The 13,690-nt window shown below is 37.6% G+C and overlaps 2 protein-coding genes across 7 annotated transcripts in view; one reads left to right on the forward strand and one right to left on the reverse strand.

Moving 5' to 3' along the window:
• The window catches only part of PHF21A (PHD finger protein 21A), a 137,704-nt gene extending 136,650 nt beyond the window's left edge, over window positions 1–1,054 (forward strand). The window contains exon 18 of the mRNA XM_083371049.1: window positions 1–1,054. This exon is cut by the window's left edge and continues 510 nt beyond it. The gene's annotated coding sequence lies outside the window, so the exon portion shown is untranslated.
• Window positions 1,055–7,549: 6,495 nt separating this feature from the next.
• The window catches only part of LARGE2 (LARGE xylosyl- and glucuronyltransferase 2), a 48,151-nt gene continuing 42,010 nt past the window's right edge, over window positions 7,550–13,690 (reverse strand). For all 6 annotated transcript variants that reach the window (XM_083370972.1, XM_083370971.1, XM_083370970.1 and 3 more), the window contains 3 exons: window positions 13,407–13,553; window positions 11,683–11,878; window positions 7,550–11,578 (listed from right to left, as the gene is read on the reverse strand). In XM_083370972.1, coding sequence (XP_083227098.1) covers window positions 11,381–11,578; window positions 11,683–11,878; window positions 13,407–13,553 — 541 coding nt within the window. In that variant the 3' untranslated portion in view covers window positions 7,550–11,380. The remainder of the gene's footprint in view (window positions 11,579–11,682; window positions 11,879–13,406; window positions 13,554–13,690) is intronic.

The raw sequence follows: 13,690 nt of genomic DNA on the forward strand, positions 1-13,690 counted from the left end.
AGTTAAATAAGATATTTACTCTCTATATTTTACACCAGAGTGTGCCTGCAGCAGCCTCCACAGCCACTATAGGTTGTTTTTTTTTTGGGGGGGGGGTTAGGAAGCAGGGAGCGGCAGGTTTCAGATCTTATCTATAGGCCAGTTTTTGTTTAGCTAGGGGAACTTCAAATCCAAAGAGCCCGTGGGCTTTTCCTGTTTCTAAATTGTCCATACTACTAAACCAAAAATGCAAAAATAAGAATTAACAAATCCTAGTATCCTAAATGGGGGAGGGGATAAAAACTTTTATCTAGTAAGCAGTATTTACCACTGGTTTTTTTTTTCTCCAGAAAAACACAACAAAGGATCAGGAAGGATTTTTCAGTAAATATCCAAAAGGCTGAAGATTACTAGACTGGCAGCTTTGGGTTGTTCCCCCTCCCCCCTTTCTCTCTCTTAATGCATTCAGAAAATATATTCAGATGCAAATAAAATGCATTGATTTAGTTGCTACATTAAGAAGGAAGCTTTTACTGAGGTAGTAGGGAAGGAGACTAATATGATCAGCCTGCATTTTTATAAAGCAGGCCATGAGTGAAAAGATTTTTTTTCTCTTTTTGGTACATTTGTCCAGCAAAAACAGTATCCCAAACAGCACAACACATGTCCCTAATGTATTGCCCAAAATAGGTAAAATGCCTGTTTCCTTCGTTCCTTTCTCTGGGTTACAAATGTAAGGAATAGAAAAACTTTTTTTTTTCAGGCTGACAGTCCAATAAAAAGGTAGATGGGACCTTGCATGGTATAGATTAGAAGTAATAGTGTCAGTGAGATACAGTGAGTCTTTGTGAGTCCGTGTGTCATCGTTTTGGGCACTGTTTTTTATGCAAGGGCAAATCTTTGTATCTGGGGAAAAACAACTTTTTTTAAATTAAAAAAAGAAAAAAGATATTGAGGTCTTCCTAGTGTTACTTAAAATAAGATCAAGGTAAGAAACATTGTAAAAAATTACAAAAGTGCTATTTGTTTCCTAAACAAGTGATTTCTATTAAAAAGGTGTCAGAACTGGAGTAAATTCTGTGTACTTAGATTTTTTTTTTAAAAAAAAGAAAAAAAACATTATTGCCATAATGCTGTGGTTTCAGTTTGAAAATGCCTTGGGGTGGATATCTTGATATTGTCATGCCATTGAAATAGCCTTCACAATTAAAACTGAATCTGAGCTGAAACCATTTTTTTAAACTAAGGCGATTTTTTTCTCTGTAAAAGCACAGAGAATAGCATTGACAGCATTAATCATTTTTATTCTATTGCAATATATAGCACCTAAGCTGAGGGATAACACTTCTTTATCTTACTTTTTAAGATAATTGTCAAACTACTCCTGCAATGATCAAAAGGCTGATGCTGGACATCAAATCTGTAAACCTGAAATAGCCAGTTTTGTATATATCAGTGCAATCACCCAACATGTTTTTTGTGGAAGAACTCTTGTCACTAAATCATGACAATGTGGGCCCAAACATTATCTAGATACATGTTAGCAGAACTCTTATTTCTGCTAATCACTAGTGGTACAGGTGCGCTTATTCTACATTAAAGATCTATGCATCATTATGCACTTTATTTGTACATTCATTTCAAGTTTGCTAGTTATTGTAGCAGTTCTGTTTTTCTTGTGGCTTCCATTCTTGTCCCTGAAGCTTTAGTCATTTTTAGTTAGGCTTCTTACTTTTAGAGCCCAGCAACTGATCGTTCATTCTCAAGTTAATTAGTGAAAAATAAAAATTCCTGTCAATCAGAACTTGCTGATTGACATTTGGAAATGACAGGCTTTACTGTCAACTCTTGATATTTTGTAGTGAAGCTAGCATATTTCCAAAAAATATATGTCATTAATGGGTATAAATGAAAGACAGCCAATCAAATTGACAGCTGCTCTGAGTGTACAATATTATCACAAGAATGCACAGAGCAAATATTACGAGAATCAGAAGTTTGTAAATTTTGTGTCTTAGTAAGCCAACCATTTAATAAACCATTTGATATTGTTGCCTGCCTGGGATGTTTTAGCAAGCAAGATTACATGTATGATGAGTTGAATTTGACTTTACAAGCTTTTTAGCCCTTTTAGGTTAAGACACCTTTTTTGGGAAAAGGAATGAGTGAAATTGCCCAGTTTTTTCTGCTGATGATGGTGAACAAGTTCTCAAATATTAGTTTATTCCCACTTGCTGGGTCCCTGAATCATGAGTTCAGTTTGAATTGACTGGAGTATAGTGGCCACGGTCACCTCCTGTCCTTCACAGGGGAATAAATGCAGAACTACTCTTCCTGCTAAATGTGACTTACAAGGCTGAAACAGTGACCCCATGGGAGGTTATTCTCTGTATGTTGTAGATTGTGAATAACAACGTTTTGAGTCTGCCTCAGAAAGGAAGGGCAACTTGTTTATCAAGAAGCATACAAAAGTGTTGGGTTCCAGTTTCATAGTGTATGAAGGATGTGATTTCTTGAGGCAAGTCTCCCATGTATTGGAAATCTGTTTTGGATTTAAATCTGTCACCCAGCACTATTTGATATTATGAATAAGGCTGTTGTCAGTTTATCGTTCTGCAATTTTATACATGCATACTTTTTTTTGCATCTCCTGGCCTAGCATTGTAACCAGTTAAGATGAAGGGAAAGAGAGGAAAACAATCATTAGCAGGCTATTCTGAGTTCTCAGTATCCAGAAACAAAATGTTCATAGATTTGAGTTTTGAAAATACAGCACAAAATATAAAATAAAATTTGGACTTTATAGGAGGATTCTTCCATATTTACAGAATGGATAAATATTTGTTTTATTGAACAAAAAATGTGCAATGATGTAATGGATGTTGCAAGGGGTTGCTCTCAAAATAAAAGGGAACCACAGAAAAGACATTTCTTGTTAGATAAGATTGTCATTATTAGCTAGAATGACCAAGTTCAGTGTTTCTGATAACACTTCAGGTCAGCACTGTGTCAGAGAAATATTCAGAAACATCATTAGAATGAAGAGAAACCATGCTTATGCGAGTGGCTTGCAATTAATCTTGGTTTTCTCCTCCTCAATATTCTACAGCCTCTGCTCAGTGCCACATTGGCTGTTTATATCTTGTCAGCAGTATCGATACATCACAATACATTCTCTTATAACTGTGTGGTGCTGTATATCATGGAATTCACTGTGAATATGTGAGGAAGTAGTTTGGAGTTAAAAATCTTTTGACTTACATTGTAAAAAAATGAAAATTGATTAGATGGGTTGGTCCATTGTGGGACTTGATCCAGTTAATCTATTGGAAAATTGAATCAAATAATTGTGCAAACACAGATTTGTGATGCAGCTGTAGGCCAGCAGCATGCTTCCCCATTGCTTAACATTGTGATTCCCCTTTATTTTAAGATTTTGATCCTATTTAATCCATTGATTTCCTTTAAAATGTGAACACATAGCAAAGCATTCTTAGTCATTCTACAATCCTTTCTTTTTTTAAAAAAAAGTTCCTACTTAAGACAGGTGCTCTTGATCAATTCAGAATTACAATATATAGTTAATGTGTGACCCTCTGCTACAAAAACTAGAATTAGAAATTTTGTTCCTCATGATAGTTATTTCCTCCCCCTCACCCCCCCAAAAAGCTCAGCTCTGACAATAAGTGAAAGCAAGAAGGTCCCACTAGTGAATTTGGTTCAGAAAAAACAAAAATGCCTCATAAAAAGGGGGTTGATTCCTTCCTCCAACTGATTTATGTAGTTTTGTACATAAGTTATGAAGTTATGCTAATTCCTGGGCTCTACCAATGTGATATAGTTGAACACAAAAGCAGAGTGGCCTAGTTCTTTCCCAGTGTGTCTTCCCATTAACAGGTGATCATGAGAGAGGACCTTAAGGTTCTGTAATGTTCTTCAAATATTGATAAATGTATTGCATCTCTAAGAATGGATAATAACTGGCTGTTGTCTTATGTAGATGCCTTTCCATTTTTAGGGTAGCTCTACACAGCTCTTCCATTTTTAAAAATCATTGTTACTGAAATAAGTATTTAGCATTAAATATCTCTCTTGTCTCCAACCCTTATTCTACCTCAGTTTATCTAAGGTCTCCTTTGTAAAGTACAAGATCTTTAAAATGAATGTTTGGGGTTACACATCTCACGTAAGCTGTAATGTGGCTTTGGCTTACTCTATACAAATCGGACATTGTGATTTACTCAGCAAGATTTGGTGTAGCATGAAGTATGAATCCTGCCAAGGAGCCCATTCTATTCCACTAGAATTGTAAATAACTGACTTCAAATATTTGCAAAACTTTAAACACTTGGAAGGAAGCAGTGAGAAGTATGTTAGCTTTGTCTCTCTTCTGTAATCCTGTTCACTATTCTTTTATGTGTGGAAGATTGCTGAGATGCTCCTCTGCCCATAAAGGCTTTCCATGCAATTTAGAACCCCGATTTAATATCACAAAGGAGTCTTTCCTTTGCAAATTTCCCTCTACATATTGAAGGCAATAAAAGCAATGTTTGGGGTGTTACATCTGCTATCTACATTATTTAGATATGGAAACAGTGCTCTTTGGAAATGCTTGATGAGTTTTTATTTTTATTTCCCTTCTTCTCCAATATCTCGGTGATTTTTGTACTTTGTAAGCTATATACTTACACATCAGCCTTGATGTCAGGAACATGATAGTTGGATCACTGTGAAGGATCTTGTTCTGAGAATCTTATACTTCAGTAAGGAGTACACCAAACTCTTGTTGTGGAATAAAGGTAGGTCTTGGAGAATGAAGTACCCCCTTCATGATTGTATCCCTTAAAACAGAGTTCCCCAACCTTTTGGGCATCAGGGACTGATTATGTGGAGAGCGGTTTTTCCGCAGACTCGAGGGGGTGTGGTTTTATGTGCTGCTGCATCCCACAGATGGGGCTTTGCTTGTTTGTGCGGCCCGGTTGCTGGCATGCTGCGGCCCAGTACTGGTCCACGAACCAGGGGTTGGGGACCCCTGCTTTAAAACACCAAGGAAAAATCTCATTAGCACTAATTTGTGTTATGAATATTAGGCATCAATTTATTCCACCAGGAATTAAGACGGGGTGAAATTTCGGTTTCTTAAGTAGGAAACGTTTGGTTTAGTTTAAAAAAAGTTAATAAATGCTAGTTTATTTGGGCTTTCTTGTCAAGTACACATGATGTATTTAATGTTACACTAATTTGTATCTTATTTTGTAATTTATTCAGTTTTGCAGTTATAGAGATATTCCTGATGACTTCCCTATGAATCACCTGTGTATCTTTAAGACCTGATTCCATTGCTTATAACACACTTTTCTGATCATTGGAACAGGACTCCTTACATTAACTGGTTTTGTGATAAAAAATGGCCGACCTCACGGAAAACTCCATTTTTGCTTTTCCAGCAGTATGTCTCCAGCCCTGCATGTCCAACTTTGGGATCACGTGCAGGAACACACAGCCTCGCGCACCAGCAGTTGGCCACTCCATACCTTTCCTTTCCCAATGTGTGTTCCAACTAAACTCAACTACACGTGTACTGCCTCTGCAACCCAGTTCTTATATGGTTTGTAAGACTTTATTTACGTGAATTGGGTGCAACCTCAGTTTCACAGATGGTCACCCTGTGAATGGTATACAGATACATGACTTGGTTTAGCTAAGGGTTTTGCTTTTGCTTTTTTGGAGGGAGATTTAAGGTAAAAAAGAAATAGCCTGGTGCTCATAATGATTTTTCAGTCTCTTTGCTGCCTTCTTTCTGTAGCCTTCCACTCCCTTGTGGGTTTGGTAACGTCGTGTCTAGTTTTCAGTCTATCAAACTGGGAAGAAAAAGAGGGTACAGACTAAATGATCAATTTGTATTTATTTAACATTTTACTAAATAAAACAATAAAATCTATTGTCTCGAGTTTTGTTTGTCGTGGAAGATGAGAGCTTATATCCCTGCTAACAGGTCACGAATTAGGAAAAAAAAACAGCTTTTAAAGGTAGCTTGTCAAAATGAACATGATTTTTTTAATGGGCACTTCCCATTGAGCCTGGAAAAAATGCAGCCATTTAAGGAGTGGATTCATTACAGTTGATGCGATTCTTAAAACAGTGGCACCTTAATTTTGCAATGGGAACCAAAACAGAATTCCTGTAATGAATGGCAAAGAGGTCTTACACTATTGTGAGGTTCAAAGTGTTTCTTTCAAATCATGTTTGAACCGCACACGTCCAGTTTTTATACTTTCATGATAGATCATCAGTTGAGTTTTAGAAGCTAAGTAGATGGAGGGCTATTATCTTGAGAGTTGGAGAAGCTTGCCCAGTTAGGTTTTTAGCCTGTACATAAGCACAAATCATTTACCAACACTGAAGCTGTTTTGTTTTTTAAATCTGACATTTCCCTCTGTCCCTTCCTGAATTACCTTTTGTTAGTCCCTGTTAGCTTTTAATGTTGTGTTCTGACTGCAATACTTTTGGCTCTCTTCTCAACTTAGCTCCTCTTTCCAAATCCCATTTTCCTTTACTACATCCTTATAAGTAAAGTACATGTGAAAAAACTGATTTAGTTATACTACTGTTTCTGCTGTGTTTCTTTTTATATTCCCAACTAGCTAATTGGAGAATCCCCCCCCCACAGTCATATTTTCTTGTTCACAAATCTTACATGAGATTGTTGCCTGCTATGCTAATTTTGTTTTATTATAATCACTCAGATATTATATAATTTGTATTTTCCTTTCCAGGTTGTTACAAAATTTGAAAAAGAAAAAAATCATAGCCCTTTAGCAGAATGAGTGAAGAACAACTTTAAAGGACAGCATGAATAACATAGCTTGGTTTTCTGAATCTCTTATCTCCTTGTCAGAACAGTTTTGCATTCTAGGGTGTATGTTTTGTTTTTATTTTATCCCAATTACAGTGACCTAAAATGGCTTTTTGGGGGGGAAAAATCAATACACGAAGGCTAAAAATTTGGTGGCTCAGCTCCCCATGTTGTATATACACACGGCACATTAAAAGTACCTGCCATTTTGAAAAGAGTGACCTGTGGACTGATACGAACCAGGTTGTTATTATTGCCTGTAGTTTGAAGTGACATTCTGGGAATAGCAGCATCTTGGGAGGCAGAATTTTCCATGCCTGCCTAACCTGTGGTTTTATCCTTCCAGCTGCTCTCCTAGTTCAAGGACAGGCAATTTATGATGCCACAGATGATTGATAGACTTCTACTTAACCATCATCCCTGGCCAGCAGTGCAATTGGGGCAAATGAAGGATCATCAGTTTCCCAATTATAATTTAGTACTTTATATTTTTGACTTCCATTCTGTCTTGCCTTAAATTTAGCACTAATGCATTAATGAAGTAGGAAAACTGAACAAGGATAACTTAACACCCAGAGCTCTTTATGCAGCAAAAACTACTAGATTTTCCTCAGAAAAAAATGGGAATAATTTTATTATTTGTTGTTTCAGTCATTTAGTTTAGGGTTCTTTAGCAATAAATAACCACTCAATTCCAATCAAAGGCTTGAAAAGTAATTTCTAAAAACTTTATTTTTTAAAAAAGGGCAAGAAATATGACCAGTTCTCTATTTCAACTTGGACTAGATTCAATATTTATATGAGTCCATTTTAAATTAGGATGGAACACTTCAGTCCCATCACTTTTACATTCCAGTTTAATACCAGAAAAATCAGAAGAAACAGTCTAGCAGCAGAAAGTACTGGAGATTTTCCAGAACACAAAAGATAAAAAGGAACTGTTAGAAAATTCAAGATACACAATTTACATTTAGTGACAAATCAGTTTAAATTATATAAATAATAACTGAAGAACCAACTCCTTGTGATCCAGTGTTTCATAACGATGAACAAGTGCTGGGTAGAAGCTGCTCCCAACACACAATTCAGTACAGCATTAATTAAAAGCACATTATTATAAGGGTTGTGCAATCCGTTCAGATTCAGGAGATGTGCTTAAGAATACACAGCAGTACAAATATAGAAACTGCCTGTGACTCAATAAAGTAGCTATTTCTATTTCCAGGAGACTTCTGCAGCTACATGATCATGAGGACAATGCTGCTTTAATGAGTGGAAGATGCTTTCGTGCTCACACGTCCCAAATCACTTCTTTTTAATAACATCTGAAGCACCGAAAGCCAAATGATTACCATATTTAACTTGGAACTCTAGGTTTTTCCATTCAAAGAACAGACGTTTGACAGTCATTTCCTAGGCAGCTATACAGATGGCAGTGTGCAGAAGACTTCTAAGACTTCAAAGATTCAGCTGCCTGAATTTGAAACACTAGCTCCATCTCTGGAGCAGGGAACTCTTGTAATTTAGGGATGGGAAATATGAAGGGCCTTGGATGACTTTCACCTGCCTCCATGGAGAAGAAAAAGTTTGCTGAGCATACCCAAATTACAGCTGCACTAAGGTGATTTTGTGAGTGCAGAAGTCACCAACAGAGCTTCTGTGTGGCATAACTGCATGACCATCACTTTTAGATGGTGGAACAATAAAAAGAGATAACAGAAAGAATACTACAAAAATGCCTTATTAAATTCTTTGAGACCATCTGCTTGGCGAGGCCTAATTCAAGAACTCAGTATTATGGTGGTGCTTAAAAGTTTGTGAAATATTGAATTTTAAGTATTTCTGCATAAGTAGGATCTAAAATGTGTTCTAGGTCATCCTGTGCACATCCTAAAACTAAATAAGGCCACATAGAAATGAATCAGAAACATATTTGTTCATTAATAGATTGAGAAAAATGATCCAAATCTACATATTTGTGTGTGGCGAAAGTATATGAAACTAGGATGGTGAGTTCATTTGAAGAAACAAGAGTCAGGTGGTTAAATCAATGTGAAGACAATTAGACGTGAGCATGGAAAATTCTGCCTTATTTAAAACACAATATTCTATGATCTTCACAGTTCAGGTTTGTAGATGTGTGTCAGGGCTCAAACAAAGATTTCTAAAGACCTTTGAAAAACAGTAGTTGATGCTCACCAGGCTGGAAAAGATCAACACAACTATTTCCAAAAAGTTTGTAGTCTACCAGTCCACTATCATGCAGATCTTATACAAACGGAGGCAATTCAACACTATTGTTACCCTCCCTAGGAGTTGTTGGCCAAGCATCATCCAAAGAGCAAGGGGTGAAATACTCCAGGAAGTCTCAAAGAAGAAACATCTAAGGAACCACAGGCTTCTCTTGCACTGATGAATAGCATGACAGAACACTGGATAACTGGTATGTATGGCAATGTTGCAGGAAGAAACTCTTAAAAAAAACAAAAACCATTGCCTCCTCTCCAGTTTGTGAAAGACCATATGGATAAATTCAAAGGCTATTGAAAGAATGTATGGGCGGATGAGATCAAAACAGAAACCGTTTTGGCTTGAATGAAAAGCGTTTGGCAAAAGGCAAATGCTGCATTTCAGAGTAAGGATTTTAACCCATTTCTGAAACGCAACGCTGGTATCATGATTTGGGCCTGCTTTATTGCCTCTAGACCAGGATGATTTGCCATCATTGACTGAACTATAAATTCTGAACTATGTCACCCAATTCTACAGAAAAATGTCAGGGTATCTGTCCATGAACTGAAGCTCAAGAGAATGTGAATTATGCAGAGAGATGATGACTCAAGACATAACAAGTGTACAACCAACAATAGGATTAAAGCAGAAGAAATGGTTTGGAAGGGTCAAGAAAGTCCTGATGTCAATCATAAAAATGTGGAAGGATCTGAAATAGGTAACTCATTCAAGGAACCTGCCAACAACCCTAAATTAAACCTATTCCATAAGGAGGAATGGGCTAAACTTCCACCAGCACAGTGTGTAGCACAGATCAATAGTTGTTGAAAACGTTTAGTTGCAGTTATTGCTACCCAGGTTTGGATGATGGACATGATAGTTACTGAAAGCAAAGTTTCGTACTCATTTAAATATGTGGCTTTGGATCGCTTTCCTCAATAAATCAATGAATCTGCATTATATTTTGACTCATTCAATTGGTTCTCTTTATCTTGTTAGGACTTGGGTGGAGAACAGATAACATTTTAGGTCATATTTACACAGAACTATTGAAAATTTCAGAAGAGTTCACAATTTTTTAAGCATCACTGTAGACGGGCCTTTACACCATATATTCTCAGCAAAATATGTAGTGTGAATTTCTTTTCATTTAATCTTTTCCCCTGACATGACATCTGGTTCTTGTTTTAGAATATGGTTAACCACAAAAAGCTCTTCAATCAATATGGCCATAACTAAAACATAACTAAGAAACACAGAATAATTTTGTCTTGCAAATGCCGAGAAATGTTCAGAGACAGGTAGGAAAAGAAAAAGATCAACATCAACATTAAATAAATTGTCTTGCTTCAAATCTGATTTTCAGGGAATTACCAAAAGAAGGAGAAAGGGGATGAGGCTAGAAATAAGATCAAACCAGAGGTTTATCTGAGGGGTCCTTAGTGCTCTCTGAGCTTGACTGTTTTCTTGCAGATGTTTCATTATCCAAACTAGGTAACATCATCAGAGGTTTATCTAGTTTCCACATTCAGTTTTCATAGTGGCCAACTGGTATGTATAAAAAAGGGGAAAAAACAGGAAAAACAAAGCAGAACAGCACCCTCCTAACTTGTGTTACCCAGCAACAGGTTTTAGAAGTAGATTGCTTCTGAAGGTCACTTGACACTCCAAATCAATTATAATACTCAGAAGTCTGGTGGATTCCCCTTCAACCAAAGACTAAATAATCATCTGTCTGTTTAATTGGACTCCTGCACTGAACAAGATAGCCCCTTTCAGCTTTATGATTGAAGCCATTAGGACCTCTTCTCTTACAAAATACATTGAGAACAAAGGCTAGAGAACAATGGGCAAAGAGAAGACACTGTACAAAACAGTAATGGCAGCCCTCGCTATTTGATAGACAGAAAAAGGAGAAATGCTACAATTATGAACAAAAATGTTCCTTTCCATTGTTGAATGTAGGTGAACACAAGCACTATGTTAAAACAGCGCACATGAGAAAGGGAGAGCATTTAAGCCACCCATTTTCCCCTCTCTTTTTCTCTGACTTCTTCTTAATCTGGGAACAATCTGTAAAAAAGAGGCAGATGCATAGAAATGTAATTTGCCTAGTTAATCTGAGAATAGAATTTGCCACAAAATATAGCCCTGAACAACAGCCATGGCTAAAATTCCGTTCACAATCTAGGCATGGCCGTACCATTAGGTCACCATAGCTAGAAGGACTGGGCTTCTGATGTGAGTCTGTCCAAGAAGTCTGAGCCTCATCCATTTGCAGGTCACACGGTCCTTTGGTGTTCTGGTTGCCATTCATAAACCTCTCTCCGCAGTGAGGTATTTTAGTGCTGCTGCACCATACTTGCGGGACAGGTCCTGATGGAATTCTTCCCTCAAGATCTGGAGGCAGTTCCGATAGCTAGCACTCTGGCGGTATTTGGAGATGTCAAAACTAGGAGCGTGAGGCATATGGATCATGAAGGCGTTGGGCAGGACAAGCAGCTCATACTCCTGTGAAAAGGCAGGAAGTGGCTGACCGGAAGCCATTCCCTTCAGCCCTGGTCTTCCTCAACAAAAAGGACCAACAGTGGGCCGTTCAAAAACCACATACTCACCTGAGCATCAAGCTCCATGATGTGAGACACTTTGTTCCACCCAAAGCCTACAAACCGCTGGTCATAGAGGGGACAATCACGCCTTACTACAACGTAAGGCTCAAACTGTGGTTGCCATTCCACTTGATATGGCACTGTGGCTGTCCGCCATTTGGCATAATCTGTTGGAGCATGGCCCTGGGGCCACACGTGATACCTGTACGCAAAAATATACATCATTGGGGAAACACGAAATGAAAATACTTCAATCTGCATCTGGTTCCTATAGTGAAAACTTAAGAGACTGAAAAACAAGCTCTGATTAACCAGACTTCCTTATTACTTCGATCAAAAGTCACACTTCTTAGATTGTCATAAGACATTTATGTTCATTTCAAATAATAGGAAATACTTGTAACTTGGGTTTTAGATTTTGGCAGTGGTTTGCTCTCCAAGCTTATTTCAATTTAGTTTCTGAATGTTTCGTTACCAGACTAGGTAAACATCACCAGCAGGATTTTCTTGTCCTATTCCTCTTTAGCTTATATATGTCTTGTGTGCCAGTGTGGTCAATTAGTCATGTGACTGGTTGTTCATTTGGAGCTTCATTTAAATTCTGAGCAACTGATTGGTTCTCTTGTTGATTGGTCGTTCAAATGGTCTGGTTTATTACGTATGCATGTGCTGGATCTAAATCAATATGCTTGTTAATTGTTTCTTAATTCCCAGTTCCACCTTCTACCCCCAAACCAAACAAATTGGCATTGTGCTGCTGAAGCTCAGACATTTCCCACTGAATTTCAGCAGGAGAATTCTGATTTCTTCTGGGTTTCACAACAATTTGAGTAAAGATGGAAACGTTTTCCAAGCAAACCTCAGATGATAAGGGGACTTGGAGCAAAGATTCTAGAATGAATTGGATTGTGTGGGAGAAGCAGCCTTTCTTATAGCCACAGATATTACAAACAAAACCAGCCATTTTTGTTGTGCCCAGACAGAAATGGGAGTAATATTGGGGTGGGGGGTGGGGGGAGAGAAATGGGAGACCCAAACAAATTAACATACTCTAAAGTACCAATGGAAACCAAGCTATAAGCTGCTTTATTTCACTATAAAGAAAGAAAGGCAATGGAAGCAAAGCAGTAAGAGATTTGGTGTCGGGGTGGGGGGAAGGGGTAGAAATTGGGAAGAGAAAATGGTGCAAAATAAAGAAAAGAAATGGTGTAAATGCTCTGAGAAATGCAAAGCAGGAAACAGTCATGAGAAATGAATATATATATATATATATATATATATATATATATATATATATATATATATGAAAGGAAATGCCAGAAAATGAGAGTTGAACATAAGTGGAACTGGGAGAAGAGGAAATATAACCAGTTTTGAATTGATCTATCAGTTTCAAATAACCAGCTAAATCTTGTCCCAAAGATGCTTTTTAACGAGGCAACTATACTTTCTTGTTTTTCTCTGAAGACATTTCGCTTCCCATCTGAAGAAGCTTCTTGGATGAGAAGCGAAACGTCTTCAAAGAAAAGCAAAGAAAGTCCAGTTGCCTCATGTAAAAGCATCTTTGGAACCATGACCTGGATGATTGAGAATTTTCCATAGACGTTCAGCTAAATCTTGGTGCATAAGTTACAGGAGAGAATTGTGAAGCTGGTTCTGCCCTTTAGTTGCTAAAGATGGTCCAGCAACCTTTGGTTCTTGAAAATGGACCCTTTCTGATCAGCACTTACCTGAAAGTATAGAGGGAGCCCATGTCCAGCATGGTGAGCAGCTCCGCTTTGGATTTGGGAAAGTTGAGGCGGTAATGCAGAGTCTCAAACGCAGGCACTATGAGTGCTACCTTCTTTGGGGGCAGCTCCAGCTGCATGATGGAGGACCTGGAGACAAACGCCAGCAGAACATTTCGAGATTTCAACACTTTGGGGGTATTAGGAGATTTCAACACTTTGGGGTTATTAGGACTGACATATTTCTTAGCCTAAGGTATACATTAGAATAAAAATGATATACATTT

Source organism: Vipera ursinii, assembly GCF_947247035.1.
Source record: "Vipera ursinii genome assembly, chromosome: 1".
In the NCBI taxonomy this organism is placed as follows: Eukaryota; Metazoa; Chordata; class Lepidosauria; order Squamata; family Viperidae; genus Vipera; species Vipera ursinii.